At 39.5% G+C, this 21,016-nt stretch overlaps 2 protein-coding genes and 1 long non-coding RNA gene across 3 annotated transcripts; 1 reads left to right on the top strand and 2 right to left on the bottom strand.

Annotated features, from left to right (window-relative positions):
• The first annotated feature begins 1,417 nt into the window (after positions 1-1,417).
• On the top strand, positions 1,418-20,920 carry gcc2 (GRIP and coiled-coil domain containing 2). The gene is made up of 24 exons (XM_088415352.1): positions 1,418-1,588; positions 2,355-2,417; positions 2,526-2,610; positions 2,683-2,759; positions 3,215-3,319; positions 3,469-3,961; positions 5,131-6,968; positions 7,066-7,126; positions 7,556-7,656; positions 7,794-7,892; positions 8,578-8,697; positions 10,930-11,094; positions 12,209-12,313; positions 12,680-12,842; positions 13,311-13,411; positions 13,540-13,617; positions 13,702-13,839; positions 14,275-14,396; positions 14,529-14,705; positions 14,905-15,113; positions 16,931-17,146; positions 17,381-17,520; positions 19,365-19,566; positions 19,671-20,920. The coding sequence occupies exons 1-24, from the start codon at positions 1,583-1,585 to the stop codon at positions 19,742-19,744; spliced, it is 4,938 nt and encodes a 1,645-aa protein (XP_088271478.1). The 5' UTR covers positions 1,418-1,582; the 3' UTR covers positions 19,745-20,920.
• On the bottom strand, positions 16,813-18,726 carry LOC148423913 (uncharacterized). The gene is made up of 2 exons (XR_015865654.1): positions 18,665-18,726; positions 16,813-17,150 (listed from the first exon to the last, which is right to left on the bottom strand). It is a non-coding gene; the product is annotated as an uncharacterized LOC148423913 (long non-coding RNA).
• tmem223 (transmembrane protein 223) lies at positions 17,157-18,724 on the bottom strand. Its single transcript, XM_088415353.1, has one exon. The coding sequence runs from the start codon at positions 18,577-18,579 to the stop codon at positions 17,836-17,838; it is 744 nt and encodes a 247-aa protein (XP_088271479.1). The 5' UTR covers positions 18,580-18,724; the 3' UTR covers positions 17,157-17,835.
• Positions 20,921-21,016: the final 96 nt, after the last annotated feature.

Genomic DNA, 21,016 nt, shown 5'->3' with positions numbered 1-21,016 from the left:
ATCCCATCTTAGTTGGCCTTGAGTCCTTCTGAAGGGCTTCAATCAAACTTGAGAGGGTCAGTGACATAAGCAAACAATAACATGCCCCCGCCGACCCCAAAGTCACCTTTCACTGATTGCTATGGAGTGGAGTAAAGTGGATGGGCAAAATTAGAAGTGGGCCTAAAGGAGGTCAAGAGGGGAAGACAAATTCACTCTTTACATGATTTCAGTTTTGTGTTTGTTTGTTTGTTTGTTTTTTTTTGGGGGGGGGGTTCAACCACATTTTCGTATGATGTGGAGCAGTTCTACACCACTTCAGTGTCTGACTGAAGAAAAGTAGAAAATAAGAAAATAGCTATTCCTTCACCTCAAAGTTAACCAGGCCATTCATTGTCAGCGTCAGATATGACCACAAAGCCATCCATGACTGACAACTTTGGAGTGGGGGAAGAAACACGACAGCAAAATACTGCTCGATGCCCAGGGAGGAAACAGCGGGTTGTGATTGATGGGTCTGACCCTGAGGGGGGGGTAGATACAGAGATGGTCTCTTCCAGAGGAGACAGGGAGTCAGCAAAGCGCCTGCCCCTCTGCACACTGCATCCAATACTTGTCAGGAAGAGAGGCATTTTGCAAAGCTCCCTCCGTCAATTCTTCTATCATTCATGTCAAAACAGTCTCCATATTCAGTAGATGAAATTGGCTGATACGTGATGGGAATACTGAGACACAGCGACACAGGTTTGTAGCATCAGGGCACATTAACTCTCCTTCAATTTTCAAGCTAAATAATAAGCACGGCAACAGATGATGTGTAAGGACATGGCCATGGGAGCTGGAGCATTGCAGAGCAAGAAAAAAAAATAGCAATATACATTCATCGATGTTAGTTTACGAAAATAATAAGTATAGAATACGTTTTATAAACTGATAATATTTTAAATCAAAAACCTTTTTAATTTATACTGTGTATTTTTTTGAGCAACTGCTCCCAATTTTATGAACACATAATCTCTTTACATTTCACATTACAATTTATTTGTTAATGTAAAAGAACATCCATGCAATGCATATTTTCAAATGACAGATTTCGTTTCAACAAATTAGAATTACTGTCCAGAATTAGTTTTCCTTAAATACTGTATTGTTTACAGACTTAAGAGACTCAAAATAAAGATCAATATCAGTTTTGAATACTTCAAAACATGGAGTGAAAAATATTAAAAAATGTCTGCGAATATAAAATTTCCCAAACAAAATAAAAAAAGCAAACAATATTGCGAAATTCTATCTGCTTGAGTATGAAATATGTAATTATAAGTGACACTAAATGAACAGTCGCTGAAACAAGCACTTCCTCCGTTTTCTGAAGGGGTGTGGCGAAGGATGTGCTGACGTCACTCATTTGACGATTGCGGAAGTAATCCACTAACCATGGAGCGCTACTCTAAACCAAAATAGTGTCATTTAACTCGTATTAAATAAGAAAGGAGTTGAATATTATTGAATATTATTCATTTGCCGTGTCCTGTCAGCTTTGCAGTTATCGTGTCGTGGCTGCGAGGGGATTTCGAGGATATTAAACTGTTTAGAGATCGAAATGGAGGTAAGTCAATGACCTGGCGTTAACGGCTTTTAGAGCAACGACACATGACTTAACAATAAACAAGACATTCGATCGTATATATTTTACTCTTATCTGAGCGAATGCTGCAATACACGTGAAGCGGAATAAGCTCGCCAGGAAGCAGCCTTTTGTATGATTAAATTTTAGGCATGTTTGGAAGCTGAGTGTATTAACTGTTCGTTAAAATTGTCAATGCAATTGTCAAAAGTGATGTTGTTTCAGAGTCAGGTATTTATTTTTAATTTTATTTCGTTTTACAAGAAACGGTCCCAGTACTCTCAACAAGGTACGACAAGGGTTATAAAATGTCATAAATTAATCCTTCAGAAAATGGTAACATAATAAGTGGGCTTTTCTGATTTTAAATAGCCTCAAACCTTAAATCTGACGAAAAAAAAGTGTAGCTCAAGGGCATTCGTTTTCTTATTATCATAAATTAAAAAGGATAATATATTGTTGCTTTAAATTCTCTCCAATACAATTTGTCCATTAGGTCACTTGAAATAAATGTTAATGTAGTTTATCCATTTCTACCCCCAACTAAAGTGGAACTGAAAATACATTTAGAAACATAAGTGAACATAATACTTGCATTAGGAATCTCCATAGTGATTAGATTAGAGGTTTTATGAAACATCTAACACGATTAAAAACCAAACCAATTAAGTAAATAAGCATACATTTGTCAGTTTTTATAGTTGTATTTGTAACTTATTTTCTTCATTGTGACATTCCTTTTTTACAGGACACTGGTGGCACAGTCGCAGAAGCTGCGGCTTCCCCGCCAGTTGGTGCATCCAAGTCAAAGGTACCGTAATGTATAAAGAGTTGAGGCATTTGTCTTAAAATGTGTGTAGACAATGATAAACTGATGTTGATTATTGTTCTTCTTTGTTTCTTCTTGCCAAACACTTAGTTGGACACGTTGTCCAAAGAAGATCTTATTAAATTTACCAAAAAGCAGATGGCTGCTTTTCAAAAGATGAAGAGCAGATGTGCAGGTGATCACATGCTCATTTTTATGCTAGAGTTAATGAGCTTCTCGCAGCATTTGACCTGATATACATTTTCAGATTTAGAGAAAGAAGTTGAAGCCTTCAAAGAACATTCCAAAAACATTAACAATTCAGAGGACTCCACATTGATACAGGTTTGTTTTTCAAATCATAATGTAATATTTTAAACCAACCAATACTATACATTTAAAATGATACTGTACTTCACTCATTTAGCAATTTTTAACAAAAAAAGGTACTGATGTAATTATTTTCATCTACAATTAATAATAACTTTAAAAATGATTTGAAAATTACTTTCCTTGCCGTCATTTTCTTGGGGAATGCTGAGGGATCAGGTAATGAACCTTGCATGACCAAACCCAGAAAATGGGTGAGCTGCCATTGGTCATTTCCTGAGCCTTGAGCATGTGTGATACAATTTCCAGGCAATGGCCAGGAGAAAACTGTGTTCTTAAAGGTATTCAATGTGCATAAAAAAAATAAAAAATAATTTAGCTATACAATGAACAATAGACATTCACCGCTGAAGATGCTTAGGTTGTAAAGTTTAATCAATCTTGTACTGTACATGAACAATGTGTGACAGGAGCTGACTGAGCGCATGGATACATTGTTACTAGAGAAGGCAGAAACTCAACAAAGCCTTGCGTTGTTTCGCAAAGAATTGGAGCACACCAAGCAGCTTGCCAAGGTCAGCTGAAATGACAAATGATTAAAATTGCATTTTTAGGAACATATACTCTTGCTGTACTTATTGCCCTTGATGCATTTACTGTAGTTCTAATGTCAAAAGATTAGTGATGAGTCGAACTGAATCTTAGAGTCACTTGTTCTTTGCAGGATGATGTCACAGAACTTGAACGTGTCATAGAAGACCACAAAAGGACCATTGACCTCCTAAAGACCAGCATTGAGGAATCTACCAGCAAACACAAAGACGAAGTTGCATATTTTCAGAAAATACTGAAGGAGCGAGAAGACAGTGACAGGGAGTTAGACCGTGAAAGAGAGAAACAGAATTCGATCGAGGAAGCCAGTGAGGTATGTCGCCCCGCAGAGGAGAAATGCTCCCTGGAAGTTCATCTTAAAACTCTCCAAGCTGAACTGAAAGCAATACAAGAAAGAAACTCCGATGAGATCGCTGAGCTGCAAGAGAGTCACCAGAAAGAACTGACTGAAGCCCAGCAGGAGATAGAGAACCTGAAAGAGGAGTTGACTCAGAGGAGTCTGCAGCATGAGGAGGAGCTGCGGGCTTTGGAGGAGGACTGTGAGATTGAGAGGGAGCGTCTTCTGTTGCTCCAGGAAGAACTGACTGAGCAGCTGGCCCTCAAAGGTACAACATATTTCAGTTTCAAATGAATGTCTTGTTCGCAGAGCGATTTGAGTGTTTTTTTATGCACATGTATTGCTAGTAGTAATAAAAATGTTAACTTTAGAAGTTAATTCTAATTTTGTAAACCATTAAAAAAAATTTACCTGCTTTCTCAAATTGGTCACGTGACGTTCACAAGATGAGTCATTATTAGTCATTACCTGAACATTTTCATTCAAGAGTAAGTAGCATAATGGCTGCCTCTGAGATGGATTAAAAAAAAATATATATATATTCCTCAAATACATTATTAATCAGAATATCATATTTAGACTAGTAATGTTGAAATAGATTAAAAAGAAAAATTACTTCCCCTTTAAAATACTGTAGTCTGTGAATCTAAATTTAATGTACCGGTAAATTGTGTTTATAAATCTATATTGGTTGCAAGCTTCATTAAAAAAAATGTAGAAAAATAAAAATGCTATTCATTCTGATTGTGAAAATTGTGTGCTTGATTAGTGTTAAAAAAAAAAAAAAATCAGTTTGACCGCACTAGTAATTATTCTTACTATTACGTTAAGTCAGGATTTAAGATAAATGCCTCTGATGAGGGATACCCTGCTTTTTCTATTTTTTGCACCGTAGTCTGAGTCCATCACCTGATTTTGAGGATGCCAATAAAGTATTTCTATTCAATACTCAAAACAATGTACTGTAATGAGGAGGGGCAAAAAAGCATCCAAATTGTTTAAATTATTTTTTGAACTAAACTTTCCCAACATGAGACCTTTTGTATGTACCTTTTGTATTTTTAATGGAGCAAGAGTTTAAATTCAGTAAATACTTTTACTTCATTATTATTTTTTTAATTAATTATTTTTTGCAATTAGTTTTGTTAAATGTAGATCCATTTTTTCCTTTTGACAATGTTTGTTTACCTACAGATTATTTTGATGTTTTACTGCATTTGAAAATAAAAAAGGTGAAAAAAAAAGTTTTACACCCAATTCCGCTCAGCTGAAAATGATGTGACCATGGTCGTTTTCTGATCACATGATCAAAGTTGGGACGTCCCTACCTCTGATATTATGTAGGAAGCTGGAAAATTGCTGCTCATCCTGAATCTCCCGACGTAAATAAACTTATCATCTTAATATTTACAACTAACATAATGTTTATTTATCCAGATAGCTACCTCCAGGATGTCCAAGAGGAAGACGAAGAACCTGGTCGCAGTTCGGGGATCGCCAAGATGCTGGCGCTGTCCGCATGCAGTCAGGCCGACTCCAGCAACGTTGATGGCCAGGCGACACAAGATGGAAAACTGAAAGCGGCTCTGGAAGACCTTCAAGCTCAGAACACAATGTTGCAAGATGAACTCACCCTGCTCAGTAATGTGAAGAACGAGCTGGAGGCCGAGCTGGAGAGAGTTAAGGATGAGTTCCAGTTGGAGAGAGAGGAGATGGACTTCAAAATTAATGAGCTGCAGATGAATCGAGAAGGTGACCCAACAATAACAACATTAAACGATGTGAATGTTGAATCTGAGAGCAACGTGTCACGTGACTCCAAGGAGCCAGCCCAAGACCAAAAGTCATTGGAACAAAACGAGCAGAAGCTCAGGTCCGAGTGTGAGGCCTTGACCCGAGAGAGGGACTCTGCTCTGGCTGACTTCTACCACATTAAGGGCATACTGCACAACCTGGAAACAGAACTAGGTCAAAAGACCAACGATTTTATTCTCCAGTACAAAGCAATGAAGGAACAAGGCGCAAACACTGTAAAGAACCTTCAATCCATGACAGAACAACTCACCCAAGAGAAAGAAGACCTGTCAGCAAAAGTCAGAGAGATTACAGAAGAGAGAAATAGTCTACTGGAGACTGTGGAAGACCTAAAGCTTAAACTTGAGAGTCTCTATGCTGACGAGGAGAAACTCCAGACCTCAGCAGAGAAACAAACAGCCTTAGCACAGGAGCTCAATCAATCTGTGGAAAAGCTAACCATGCAGAATGAAGAGATCCTCTCTCAACTGCAAATGAAAGAAAATATGACTGAAGACCTAAATGAGATGGTTAATACACTGACTGAAGAGCGAGACAGAGCGCTATCCTTGCTTCATCGTCAAGAGGAGAATGTACAGGAACTTCAAAATCAAAACGCCAAAGACATTGAGAGCCTACTGGAGGAGAAGCAGGCAGCACAACTACTGAAAGAAGAGACGGAAAGGGAGTTGAAAATGTTTCAAGCTGAGAAAGAGAATGAAATGCAGCTTTTAAAGGAGGAGAAGGACAAGATGGAGGCAAGCCTGAAAGATGAAGTGAGCAAAATGCAAGAAGCTGTATCCTCTTTGGGGCTGACTATTAAAGATATTTCCTCAGAAAATGCTTCTCTCCATGAACAACTGGAAAGGGCTTTAACAACACTTTCCCAAACCCAGAAGGAGCAAGAACTTTTGGTCTCCAAGTTGGCCGCTGTAGAGGCTCAACTGGAGCAGCAGTCGTCCCAAAAAAGTGACCTTGAAGCTAAGGTGAATTCCCTGACACAAGAAGCAGCCCTGGCTCACAATTCTGAGAGAGAACTCGAGGCTCAGTGTGAAGCGCTGCAAAACACAAAATCTGAAATGGCGGAGTTGCAAGTACGCATAGAAGAGCTGGAAAAAGAGAGAACCCGATTGAGGAGCAGTCTTGAAGAGGCTCAAGGAGAAAGAAGCTCTGAGGCGATGCCAACGGAGCTCCAGGCTCTACAGCTGGAGAGGGACAATTTAAAAGCCAACCTGGAGGAGACGCTGAGGGATAACGAAGGCCTGCTGAAGGATCTGCATGATATGAAGTCCGTCAATGAGAAGATGTGTGCTGAGAATCAGACGTTACAAGCTCAAATTCACCTGATGTCTCAAGAGAAGGAAGGAAAAGTGCAGGTTGACATTGATGTCGCGGAGAAAGAACGTACAGAATTCAAACAGCAGCTGGTTGACAAGGACGAACAAATATCACAATTAAAGGCTGAAATGGCTACTCTGCAGGTCTGCAAGTTTTGAATTTCAATACATCTTGATAAATGTTTAATTTTGCACTGTATTAACTTCTTTTTTTTTTCTGTGTACTCTGTATTTGTGTCAGGATTCGGCCGCCGAGTCTTCCCCTGCAGAGAATATATCCACAGATTTTACACAGAAAATAGGTATGGTCATTCAAAATCATATCTTTTGTTTCATATTTCATGTTCTATTATTCTGTTACATAGTTCAGGAGGAATTCTTGGCATTGGTAGGAATAAACTGAGAGGTTGATTGTTGTATCGGCATGAATGAGATGTAAAAATGTGGAAATTACCGCAGAACGTGTTGTCATTTTACGAGTTAGTCAAAAAAAAAGTTACAGGAGAAAAACAAATCAAAACTTAATCTTTTTGTTTTCTGGCATCAATAATGAAAATCTGAATGGTTCAAAATGGAAGTTTGACTTGGTCCAAAAAAGTAAAAAAATGGAGAGTAAAAACAGGTATTTTCACAAGTGAGATATTGAACACAGAGTGGAATACTGTTGACATGAATTGGTCTTTTTCTTCAGGTTTTGTTGCATTATGAAAATTTGTGAATTTTTCTTCCAGTTGAATTGGAAAAAAACAACAAAGAGAAGGAAGATAGGATAAACAAAATCAAGGCAGTGGCTGTCAAAACGAAGAAGGAGCTCGACACCACTAAAAAAGAGGTACAATGAATCCTTTATTTTTTCATAAAACTTAATTCAAAAGTAAACTCCCAGGTTTCTTGAAGTGTTGTTCATAACTTTTAGCTCAAAATATTTTCTAAAAAAAAATAATGGATTTGTACTATTTTGTTTTACAGATTGTAAATCTCAAGGAGGAAATAGCATCTCTAAAAGCAGAGCGAGAGAAAATGAATATTTCGATGAAGGACATTATCCATGGTGCTGAGGGCTACAAGGTACGGAGCTAAACCAAATTGCAAGGGCATCCTGAGATTCATATTCTGCAAAACAGCAAGCCATTTTCAACACTTTTAATTGTTCGAAAAGTTTTCTGTTTTGTGAAATTATTTTGTTTCGTTTAAACAGTCTATGCAACTATGACTATACAATGGCATGTGAATATAGGATGAATAAAAATGAACAAACAAAACCATTAAAAATAACACCCACATGTGTGGAATGAATAATATGGTTAGTAAAAATGTGATTTAAGAAGTTTTGAACAGATGCCAGCAATATGTGAACAAAATGAAATTTCAATGCACTGTGATATTCTCACATGCCATGAAAAGCTAAAAGAAAAGGATAAAAAAAGCATTGATTGGAAAAAACTGTTGAATTTCTTTGTTTGGGGAAAAAAAAAAACAATTGTTGATAATTTTTGGGAAATATTAAACGCCTCAGTAAAGTAATTTCGTCCATTAATTTTAGATCTGGCAAGATAAGCATTTTCCTTCAGAAACAAATTTAATAATCCCATTGCTTTGCGTAACCAGCCATCTTTCTTCAGTATGATTAAAATCTCTGTCACATTTATAAACCGGCCATGTCCCCGACTCAAACGCAAATGCAAGTCATTTCTGAGATGCACATAGTTTACCTTCGAGCTTTTGGGTCCTCCATGTGTGTGTGTGTGCGTAGAACCTGCAGATCGATTACGACAAGCAGACGGAGGAACTGGATAAAGAGAAAGAGAAGGTGGCGGCAGCTGCGAAGCAGATCGCTGACCTGAACAAACACCTCAATAGTGCGATCACACAGGTAATAGAATCACGGTATTTCTTTGAGCACAAGTCGTACTTTCTTAAAAGTCAACACCCCCTCCCTCCATTTTTACTTCAATTTGGGTGAATTTTACAAAAAACGCAAGTATGTGTACACCTGATTTTAATGGTTACACAGATCATGGCTGTCCAATTAAAACACATGGTGTGTGTTGTTATAGTGATGAAAATAAGCAACATTTAGAGGCATTTCTACGTTGTATATCAAGTAACGTAATGCTGCAGTTACGAGAGGGAGGAGGTGGGACAGAAACGAAACAAGTGCGAGGCAATGTGCGCGTGGGCCTAGACGCAAATGCTGAAACTAGTGTTGCACTTTAGTTTGCTGTTGAACTTTCAATGCTTCCCTTTTTTAGACACAGCTGGATATTAACTCGTTCAGTGCCATGAACGAGAATTATTTTCTTTTAAAATAGTATTAACAACAATAAATAATAAAATTCTGGTCAAATGCGGCAGTCACTTGACTAATTCTTACCTAATATAAGCCAATTGAGCACTGTAGTGATAACTGTGACCATTGGATAGCAGTGTTTCCACACGTATACCCCAGCTATTATCAACATGCAATACAAAGTAAGAAATTGAAGTTGATCTTTCATATGATAACACCCATATTTACATAGACATAGCACATAATATTCTGTTGGCCTTGAAAGGTGAGTGAAAATGCTAAAAATACTGGGCCTCTTGAGGTTTACTTTTCCAATAACGCTTGGCACTGAAAGAGTTAATTTATCGAAAAGCCCTAAAAGCCATCATCACTATCTGACAAGCCAAAAAACTCCTCCCATTTAACTCCCGGGCCTCCTCTCCTATATCCTCATCAATTGTTCAAACATCCTCATCATCCAAATTGTTTGAAATGTAGGTATTCAGAGATTATTTGCTGATCATCTTACTTGGGATATTTTTTAACCCAAGTGACGACTGTTGTGCGATCTGAGCATGGAAGATTGCCCTTTGCTGTTGTTTCAAGCACACGTCCAAGGCCTGAAGATGACATGTCAAGCTGTCTTATCCTTTTCATAACATGTCAGTCCGCCGAAAAAATTATTCACACAGCCTCGTTGTTGACAACAAAGAGGCAATTAGGCGAGGCTTGACGAAAGCGCATTTTGCGATGTTCTGTGCAAACACTCTAAAACGGATGCATACTATATCAATTTAGAGGTATATGAAATCATTTTAAGTCTTATAAATGACATGATATTTTTTTCACATTTGCATTAATGTTATTCAAAACACAGATAATGTGGAAAAAAATTGGTCTGTCTTGAGTTATGTAGTTATAAGTCTACCCCCCTAATATGGGTGTTGAAAATGAGAGAAAAAAAAACTCTACTTGTACTCTGAGAAATACGTGCAAGTTTAGTCACCAACATAAATATTAGCGTGGACAAATACAAGCGGCTCACGCTGGCTAGTAACTCCAAGGCTGTACACTCCTCCAATACTGTTCACGTATGTCACTTTCCATCCTATTTACAGCCGGCAACACTTTGCCCAGTTATGCTTGGCAGTGCAGCACTCACAAATGGCCCATCAGGTTTGAGTGGGTGAGCCCGGGAGGAATTTGGTTTATATAGACTGAATGCTCCTCTTGCCCAAACTCATAACTGTCTCTTTCCAGTAAGAAGCACAGGCAGGTAAATGGAGCACAGTAAAGCTTCCATCTGCCGCCCAGCAATGTAGCGCCTTTTTCTAAGGAAGGAGGTGGTTTCTTTTTCGTGCGCTCATTGGTCTCCGGGGGAGAAGGCTGACTGGAAGCCGATCAGGGAATTTAGAGTACATCTGGATGTCTCTGTTTACCAAGCATAGTGTCTGTGTTTGGCTGACAGATGATGAGGAGACAGCGGTTACTGGTTCAGTGTTCCTTGTAGTCGGAGCCCGCAGAGTCTTCTGCTGTCTGATTTGCATGAGCGATTTTCAAATGTTGTTGTGTAAATGTAGAGTATATACGCTCATTAGCATTTTCCAGCTGAAACACTTCATTTGTTGTTGTTGAGGTTTTCAGAGCTTTTGTCGTCTCGATGCAATTCAGAAGAAATTTTACAGAAGAAATATTAAAGAAAAGAAACGGGAATGCTTGACAGAAGTTGTCATCACCATGAGTTCAAAAGCTTAATGTTTGCAAGAATAGTAAAAAAAAATAAGGAACCAATGTATTGGCACACCCATTCTGATTGAAAATTGTTTTGATTTACAGGTCAATTTGATCAGCAGCGAGAAGGAGGACCTTCTGACTGCTTTGGAGACTTCCAGGAACACATTGAAGCAGATTGAAAGTCAGATCCAAGAGCTGCAGAAGCAGTCAGACAGTCTCGAGAGAGATCTTGTGGCAGAGAAGGCAATGAAAGAGCAAAAGATCAAGGTAAAAATTATGACTAGAAAAAGTGTTTCTCTGCAAAACACTCACCACTTCCAATATAATTTTGTCAAGGTACAAAGTAAAATCAATTAAAAGGGAATGCAACATTTCTTTACAATCATTTGAAAATTGCAGCTCCACTAGTCTAAAGATGGTATTCTGGTTAATTTTGTATTTGTGGAATTTTAATTAGGCTGCAAACTACACCTGTTTTTATCCATCTCTGGCAGCAGCAATTTTTATGGCTAGCGATTGTCCGAAAATGACATCACACTTGCTCAGCTAAGTAGAGGGCGTCATTAGCTAAGCTAATGACCAATCACAGCTCATCTTGTGAATGTCACGTGACCTAACTCAGGAAAACAGGTGAGCTGTGTTTGGTTGAGACCTGTGATGTCATTTTTAGATGACCCCAAGTGACAAAAAAAAGCCAACCCCTGAGAAGGATAAAAATGAGTGAATTTTGCATCTTAAATTCATTTTGTGTTTAGAATAGCGAGTGCTCTCAGAACATATTGTTATCAGAATTTTTGAGTTGATACCCCATTTTGAATAACACATGATTGGCCAAACATTCAAGAATTGATCAGTACATTTTATCCATTGTTGACTTCATTTCTTTTTATGCAATGAATGAGGATGACACAATGTGCTTTTTGAAACTTGAATAATGAAAATGTTGTATGCACCCTTTATCTTTTCATTGTCTTTTTCATGAAAAGTAACGTCTCTTCAACAGACCATTTTGTCAAACATCGTAGCTAAATATCCTTCCGTTACAAAGTCTTTGGCTAAGAACACCCGCTTGGCCGTTTAGTATTTTGGTATTACAGCAATATGTTAAAGTGAGTTGAGGTTTTTCATACTTTGCCGCCATCTCGTGGCATCCAAAGGCAATTACAAGCATTTTGGTTGGCATCAGTTACTCCTGATTTTCACTATTTGTGAAAGGGCTCTCTCCCAGACCGCCATGAAGTTGGGGATTGCTCTAATTTTTCTTTAGGCCTGTGTTTTTTTTACACTGTATGCAGCCTCATACAGAATAGGATTGTACCCTTAAAATATAAAGTTAATTTAAAAAAAAAAAAAAAATAACTCCATCATGTGTATGATCCAGGAGCTGTCAAAGGCCACAAAGAATGTGGAGGAGCTTCAAACTCAGCTCAGCAAGCAGCAGCAGCACTTGCAGCAAACTGCCCAGGAGCTGGAGCAGCTACGCAAGGTACAACAATACACTCAGAAACACAGCTCTTTAGATTCTTCTGTCTCAGAGGAGTCCTCCAGTCAAGTGCTGTGACCGGTGATGGCCGGCCTGCGGCTACGGCATGAGCTTTCCAGAGAGAGCAAATGTTAGCCCACGGCAAAGAAAAGTGCTGCAGCTTTTCCATTAGCTGGAATGTTGACCGAACAGGTTTACACAAGGTCTGCCGAGAGGTCTGCCGTTTCAGTGTGTCCTGTCTACATTGTTAATGCTGTTGGTTTTTGATCTCGAAACTGACTGCACCACAAAATCAGTGTAATAAAAGCACTACAAAAGAAAAAAAATCTGTTATAATTGCCCCCATCTCTTGTTTTATTCTTTGTCTAGGAAGCGCAGCAGAACTCTCTGTTAGACATGGAGATGGCCGACTATGAACGCCTGGTCAAAGAACTCAATGCCAAACTCTCAGAAAAAGATGAGTCTTCCGAGGAGTTAAAGGCTCAAATAACCAAACTGACCGAGAAGGAGAAAATGTTCAAACAAGAAATCGGTACGTTTTTTTTTTGTTGTTGTTGTTGATGATTTACGTTTCATCGGAACTAGCTTCTTCGAGTGACTAACCATTAGCAGATTTTTTCTTTCTGCGATTCGATTGAATTTCGAATCGGCATTTCAATACATCGACTTTCTCCTGCAATTTGACTTGCAGGAGAAAGTCTATGTATTGAAATGCCATGTTACATAATGTGATCTTTCACAACAAAAAATATTTTATGTGCAAAGCCTTACCATTGCAGTGCAGTAAATGCATTATATATTATATTTTGTTTAACAATGATTATGTATTTCAAATTTTGTATGTTCCAATGGAAAAAGTGAAGCGCGGAGTCTTTGTTCCTGAAATGCACAAGTGGTGCTGTCATTGCCAACAGCCTCTGAAATAACCGCATTTTCTCCTTGGTGTGGGACTGGCTTCCATCTTTAACTTGTGGCTGGATCTGATCATTTGTGTGCCCAGAAACTTTGAAATCCCAGTTGGACGAAGGGGAAGAGAAGAACTCCAAGATCAAACAGTTGCTAGTGAAATCTAAAAAAGAGTTTTCCGATGCCAAGAAGCAGGTCTGTTTTTTTCTGCCAGTTTTACACTCATAGTGACACTATAGCCATGTGTAGTTTTTCAGAGGCCTTGTTATTGGAAATGATGAGTGAGCACATGTAATTACGAATTGACATTTTCACACAAACAGGAAAATGCCCTAGCGTTGTTGCAGGCCTCATTAAAAGGAGAGCTGGAGGCTTACCAGCAACAGCTCGAAAGCACCAAAGTAAGGCATCCATCACATCACCATTTGGTAGTTTTGCTTCAAACACAACACATTACGTGTTTTTTTTGTTTGTTTCCATGTGAGATCGAGGTGTGCGACTTGACCGCTGAGCGCCATCGTCTGCAGGACCAGCTCAGGTCTGCATTGGAGCAACAGCAAAGGACCAGCAGTTCTCTACAACAAAAAATTAACAGCCTGCAGCAAGAGAGAGACATTGCTAAGGTACACTTTCACCCACACTATTTGACACCTTAGCTTTCCACACAATTTCTGTAAAGCCCCATTCTTTATTTTTAAAGATCAAATCACTTGTTTTCCCCTGCTATGCTACAATATGGGATGCTCAAATTGCTTGAGGGGAAGGTGTAATTCAGTCTAGTTCGCTACCTTTGTACTGACAAACAAGAAGAAAAGTGTTGACGCCTTTTCTCAGTTGGTTTGGTTTACAAACTCGAGATTTTTATGACTTGAATGAGCTTTTTAATGTTTAGTTATTAAACCAAAAGCCATTTAAACACTCTGACCAGTAGCTAGAGCTGTTTGGTGCCCCACCCCCAACACACAGACAAATTCACATAACAGAAATGTTCTTGTTAAAGTAATCAATTGGCTTATTTACTACATATTTGTTCATTATGTACTGCGTGTTGTCTCTAGGCTGAACTTGTGACAACCTCTGAGGAGTTTGAGAGTTATAAGGTTCGGGTACACAATGTGCTGAAGCAGCAAAAGAGCAAGCTCAATGGGCAGGGGGAGAGCGAGGCTAACAGACTAGAAAGGTAAGAATTGTGGAAAAAGGGTCAAACACAGGATCGATTATAAGAACGTCCTTCCATGAGATGTGACTTTGTCCAAAGGGTGCTCCAAATACAAGTTTGATGACTGTCATGAATGCGTCATGTGTATGCCAGAGAGCAGTTGTTGACTCAGGTGGACCAGCTGAGGTCCAGACTGGGGGAGAGCCAGCAGAGTCTCGAAAGCAGCACGGCAGAGCTTCAGCAGCTCCAGACTGAACATGACACTCTGTTAGAGCGGCACAACAAAATCCTGCAGGAAAACGTTAGTAAGGAGGCGGACCTCAGAGAGAGGTGAGCTCTTTTCAGTGGACCATGGTCAGTTACCACAATCTCATATAAAATGTCATCCATAAGACAACCATGTTTACCACCTAGATAAGTATAGATGCACTGTTTCTTAATTGCCCTTTCCACGTCGAGATACTGAATAATACTGTCACTCTGAATACTAAAGCCTACTTTCATATTCCCGCTCCCTGTCCTCCTCCAGACTGTTGTCGGTGCAGTCTGAGAACATGGATCTGCGCTCAGAGTTGGCTCAGACTCAAGCTGACTCATCTTCCCAGATTGAGACCCAGCGACAGATCCACAGGGAGCAGCTGAGGAAGCTGCAGGATGACCACCGTGCCACAGTTGAGACGTTGCAGGGTCAGCTGACTCGTGTTGAGGAGCAGCTCTTCAACCTGCAGAGTCAGAACAGTGAGTACGCCGGAGAAATCTATTATCTTCTTTATTCGCTAGTCTTCTTTCCATTTCAGTGAGCGGGTATAGGATATATAAAGATTATTCAGCCAAGTGTACCCTCTAGCCAGCCAAAAAGTGTTTTGGATGGAAAAGAAAAAAAGACTTAAAACAGAGTGCTTTGCCATCCTTTTTCAAAACATGAAAAAAGGACGTTTGTTTTAGCCCCCCCCAAAAAAAATCTGTCGTTAACAGTTCCTTATGCTGAATCAGACTTATAGAAATCCATAACCATAAGATAAATTTAAACTCAATGGTGCTCAAACTTTCACTTCAAATTCACTTCAATCTGTGTTTAAGTTCTTAAACTTCAGAACTACCTTTGTAACTGTATATTTAGGTGTGTTTTATTCAAAAACTTCTGAGTATAGCTCATCTATTAATATCTGTTTTACTTCTGCTTCTGCTAGAAAACAGTATCACTACTATACTGTAAATGTGTATCCGTATGAAATTTAACAAAATAAAGGCTTCCAATGTTTTGCAAATGGGTTTCTAAGGAACAATATAGCAATAAGTTGCTTCATGTTCCAATTAGCTTGCTTTTAATCTAAAAACAAATGTGCACTGTTCCTGTCACGACCTTAAAAAGTGTTACGTTAGATTTGCCGATATCTACAAAGAAACCATGTTAAAATCTTCCACATTCCCTGAAGCTTAGAAGACTCAGGAAAAATAACATCAACGCGATACAGAAAATGTACGAAGTGTTGCTAAAAAAAAAAAAAAAAAAAACAGCCGAAACAACAGCACAGCCAAAACAGAACCATCTGCTGTAAAAGACAACACTCGGTCCCAAAGAAATCATCAAGGGTTTGAAGTTTTCGATCTTGTTAATTCCGCGAGCGAAATGATGCAAGAGAGAAGTAAGAACGGCAGCTCGTCGGTGTGTTTATCGGTTGGAAGCTCATTCGTCACTTCCCACACAGCTGCCGCGTGGAGTCAAACGGCAAACACACACACACACAGGCGCAGGAAAGGTGTTGGCGACTGCTGTGCTCGGATCCCGCCTCTCAGTGTGGCGAGCGGCTCACCGTGGCATCTGGACTGACGCATCATTAGTGGCTCGCACATGCGTGCCAGGCTGTGAAGATGGGCCCAATGTTAGTCCTTACCAAAGTCATGTTCCAGCCTGCCACCGTGTTTGAATATTAGGGCATCTGGGTGATTAAAGGTTTTTACTGGTTGGCAGCGTACGGATATCATAATTCATCCATGAATATGTACAGTACATATCCAAGTTCAATTTCTTACATTTTTTTAAATACTGTCATCATTCGTTTTTTAATCTAGTTCACCAGCCACAACGTTAGGTACCCATAAAAATGTGTTTTAAAGGTGATTGGTTTTTGATTTTATTTTTAGAAGTATTATTACAGCACTGCGTTGGATCCTCCCATGAGTGCTGATCTTATGTAGGAAATACTGTTCTAAACACCTTTCAGTGGAAGAGACTAAAGTGGAGGTGGAGAGGTAATGGTTTTGATTCGTTGACTAGGCTTTTCATCCAGGTTCATTCATCACAATAGTCTCTGTGTCCACCAACTCTGATGCCCCCTCCTTTTTCCCATTAAATTGGACCGGCTGAATTTGTGTCTGCTGCCCCCTTATGTTGTAATTCAACAAAACAACAAAATAGAAAATACACTGAACAAAATCGAGGGGGTCTGGATTTATAAAACAAAACCATTGACATCCGGGGTGACAACGTAACAGCTGAATATTTCAGATTTGCATACAGTATATTGAAAACGTGTTCCGTGGTTGATCCCCAGGCTCCGTGTTGGTTCAGTCCAGCCGGAAAATCCTCGAAACTCAGCGCAGAACTACAGAGCACAATCAGGCTGGGCTGGGACCTGTTGCTCCCGGTGACCTCCAGTCCATGGCCAGGGAGGAGTGTGAGGGCATGGAGACTACAGAGAGTGAAAGCAACTCCCCTTCATCACTACTTCCTCTGGAGCACCTTCTCATGTCACCGGATCCCAAACAAGGTGCCTTTGAACCAAGATTTGCAGTCAGAACATTGACTCCTTAAATGTACTATTCACTTTTGCAGTACCATTTAGCTGCAGAAACTTCCAACAGAAAAATTAAAATCTATAATTAGCTGAGCTGGAAGTCAAAGTTACAGCTCACATATATGCTCTGTGACCGCAATGTTTTCTGGTGACTGAAAGGACCTTTTGGCTTAATTTGTTGCTAATGAATCTTGGGTGTGGTTTCAGAGCCCTTTGTGTGGACTCTGGAGCCCACCAAAGAGGAGCTGAGTCACAAGCTGACCACAGCCACGCGCAGTTTGGAGCACATGAACAGCCTTCTGCATGAAACTGAGGCTACCAATGCTGTTCTCATGGAGCAGATCAATGTAAGTGAGCCCGCACCTTGTTTAAAAATGCACATTTCCACCTTTTTTGAGAGGTTTTAGTAAAAAAAAAAAAAAAAAAAAACAAATGTATTTCTGGAACAACGGTAGGTTTCAGACTCAATTTTACTGGTGATTTGTCTTACTGGTGAATCTGTCAAAGTCGGAGAGCTTTTTATTTATACATCACATTGGAAGGCTTCCTCTTGGCTAAACATCTTAGCTGTGGTTGAGTAAAACATCCCCATCCACCACTTGAAGCAATACAGTGAATTGTGTTGATTTGTACGTATCACACAAATAGTCGGATTTTTCAGTTCATAGAGAACGGTATGCCCCAACGGTTACATCAAAAAGTTTAGCATTGTTTATAGTGCCCTCTTTGTCCAGCAGAAAGTAGAACTTGTGTCCCTTGATTTTGAGCGGGATGAATGATGGGGACTCATGCCTGTGGGCATGACAGGCAACTTGGGTCAACGGCACCGTTATTCTCCAGCCCCGGCCCATTCCCAGAGGTGACTGCGTGGTTAACGAAACCATTTTTCCACCCTGGAGTAAGACCACCTGACTGACGGAGCGCCGACAAAACAGAATCCCCAGTCCAAGTATGGACGCTCCGATTGCAAAACATCCCAGCGTGAAGCTGTACCTCCAGGTGCTGGAACCCAGGTTCATGTCAAAACTCCACATCCCGGCCAAAGCGGTGGTGCCGGGAGCTTTTCTTTTCTCCTGTTCCCGGGCTGGCCCGGTGTCTCTGAGGCCCGTGTAGGCAAAATGTGACAAGTACGTCCAGAAGACAAACTGGCCCCCGCAAAAGACAGCGAGAAGGCGGAAAAAGCCCGTTCTGTCGTGTCGAAACAGGGTGACGTCTCTGGGGGGCTGAGTGGACGTGCAGAGGCCGCGGTGCGCGAAAATACGCCTTCCCAGTCCGACAAAACACTCATGGGCAAGCCGGATAGACACGCAGTTTACTGGAAACTTTGACCGCAGTAATGCGTCTTTTTGACGGATAGAGATCGGCCGGAGCGGACGTAGTGCGCCGCAAATTCGAAGTAAACTCATTTTGTATCGTAATGTATGTATGAGATCAAAATAAAAACATCGACGGAGAGCAGTCTGAATAATAGAGCTAATCAATTAAGTTTACCAAATCTATTTCGGCCAACTTGCCTTCTTCGACCCAAGGGCGCAGCCATTTTCAGTGACGTCATCGATCAAAACTACGGCTAGTTTTGTAGTCCAAAACTAAAATGCTTTTGTGTGTGTGTGTGTGATTGTCTAAATAAGTGCTTCTCAATTCTATTGTGCAAAGCCCCCCCCTCAAAAGGAAAAAGTAATGTAAAAAAAAAATATTTTTTCATAACCTTCACTGTTTGACAAGAACTGGTGTTAATAAAATTTGTGTAATGCGACATAACATCCTTGATAGATTACCTAAATTCTATCTTATTCCTTGTTTGCCTTTTTTTCACAACTTTCTGCAATTTAATAATAAAATTCACTGCAAAGGTTAGCTCACATTTTATGTTGGTCCAAAATTACACTCGAAAACCTAATCCAACTAAATCCTAACTAATCAGTTTGCTTAATAATTGCTCCATAATATTTGGTCATTTAAAGTTGAAAAGAATGCCACATGCCCCACTACACGACCCATGTATTTAAGCTCGGCCAATCAGAAAAAAATGTGAAGATGATAAAAGCAAGATGAAAGGTAAATCATGGAAATATATAGTTCCATAACCTATATATTTCTTAAGTATCATCCCGTTTCAGATAAGATTTCTTTGAGCGCCTTAGTAGTCGAAGACTTGTTGAATGTATGTAAAATATCTCTTGTCTTGCAGCTGTTGAAGAGCGAAGTACGTCGGTTGGAGCGTAACCAGGAACGGGAGAAGAGCGTGGCCAACCTGGAATATCTCAAAAACGTTTTGCTGCAGTTCATCTTCCTGCGGTCCGGCAGCGAGCGCCAGGCACTGCTTCCTGTCATTCACACCATGTTGCAGCTCAGCCCAGATGAGAAAAGCAAACTGGCGGCCATTGCACAAGGTATAGTAATACACTTTTTTTTTTTTTTTGCTTCCTAGACAGTTGTCGGTAATAAGACCGTATACGAAGGTTCTAATGTATGACCTCTGCTGTGCGGTGTGCAGGCGAGCCGGAGGCGTCGGGGACTAGGGGCTCCGGCTGGGGATCTTATCTTCACAGCTGGTCTGGGATCAGATAGACCGATACACGCTACAACATCCAACAGCGGAGCTCTGCGAACACGAACACATGACTTGAAGTCAGGGGATAAAGGAATATATATTAACAAAACATTTTACAGATCGTGAAAAGCAAAATGTGAGATTTTTTTTCCCCCCAGTTATCAGTCCTGCTAGTAAAACAAGATGATAGATAAAATGTATTGTGTACCCTTAATACTGACATGTACAGTATTTATTCATAAAGCAGCTAAGGGCTTTTCTAGGAGGTGGAGATCACGAGGTATTATAAAAACTGAATTTGTCTGGAGAATACTTATTTTTTGGAGCCCTTGACTTGTGATTCGGCTACTCATTTTTTTTCTCTGGTCAAGTCTAAGTTTATTTATACAGCACATTCCAACCACATCCAACCAACATTTCAATGGCCCAATTAATTAATATGTGTTGTATTCTTCACTCCCATTATGTGTTTATTTATTTCAGGCCACCCCCTTTACCTTATTATTCCAAATTTGATCAAACTTTTGCCAGCGTGAAATAAAGATTTGTAGTGAGACCAGTTAAATGTGTATTAAATTATATTTTTCATCCAACATTTCCTCCATTCCATATAAATGTTTTCAAAAGCATTCTGCATCTGGTGTGTTACTGTTTTTGATTAGGATTCAGGTAATTGTAATTGTTGTTATTAAATCAACTCTGAATGAATTTAGCCTTGTATTCGCAAGGCTCTCTGATGAGTAAGACTGACAGAAATGATTTTTGCCTTAACTCTGTAAATGAACAATTGTACGTTTCACTCATTAATAGTGATCGTTTCTGGTTATTGTGACTATTGATAGATTCGACCTGTTAATTTGTTGTTGCGCTTTATTGTGTGCAACTTAATCATGATTGAAAGTGATAGAAAAGGTGATTATTAGAATCACTTGACTTTCGCATCTCATCGGCAGCTCTTTATGATTTCTTTCCTTCCTGCATAAATGAATGTGAATTTGAGTAGGTTTTATAGGTGATATGACAAGCGCCATCTGAACCTTGCCAATTGAAGCAATTATAAATGAGGCTCTTGTATAGAAGTGATTTAGTACAGCTGTAAATTCTGTTTGCCTCTGTGCTTTGACTAGTAAATATCTTAAAGATTAAGTTATGAATACCATGGTACAATAAAGATTCAACTTTGAGCTTCCATACCCTTGTTGTTGTTCATTGTCCCGTACAGAAAAAAAAAACATTTAAAAAAAAAAAAAAAAAAAAAAAAAATATATATATATATATATATATATATA

This window comes from Hippichthys cyanospilos, chromosome 5, assembly GCF_059441005.1.
Source record: "Hippichthys cyanospilos isolate Australia breed blue-spotted pipefish chromosome 5, RoL_Hcya_1.0, whole genome shotgun sequence".
NCBI lineage: Eukaryota > Metazoa > Chordata > Actinopteri > Syngnathiformes > Syngnathidae > Hippichthys > Hippichthys cyanospilos.
Note: the sequence above shows the minus strand (reverse complement) of the source record. Positions and strands in the feature narration are given on the sequence as shown.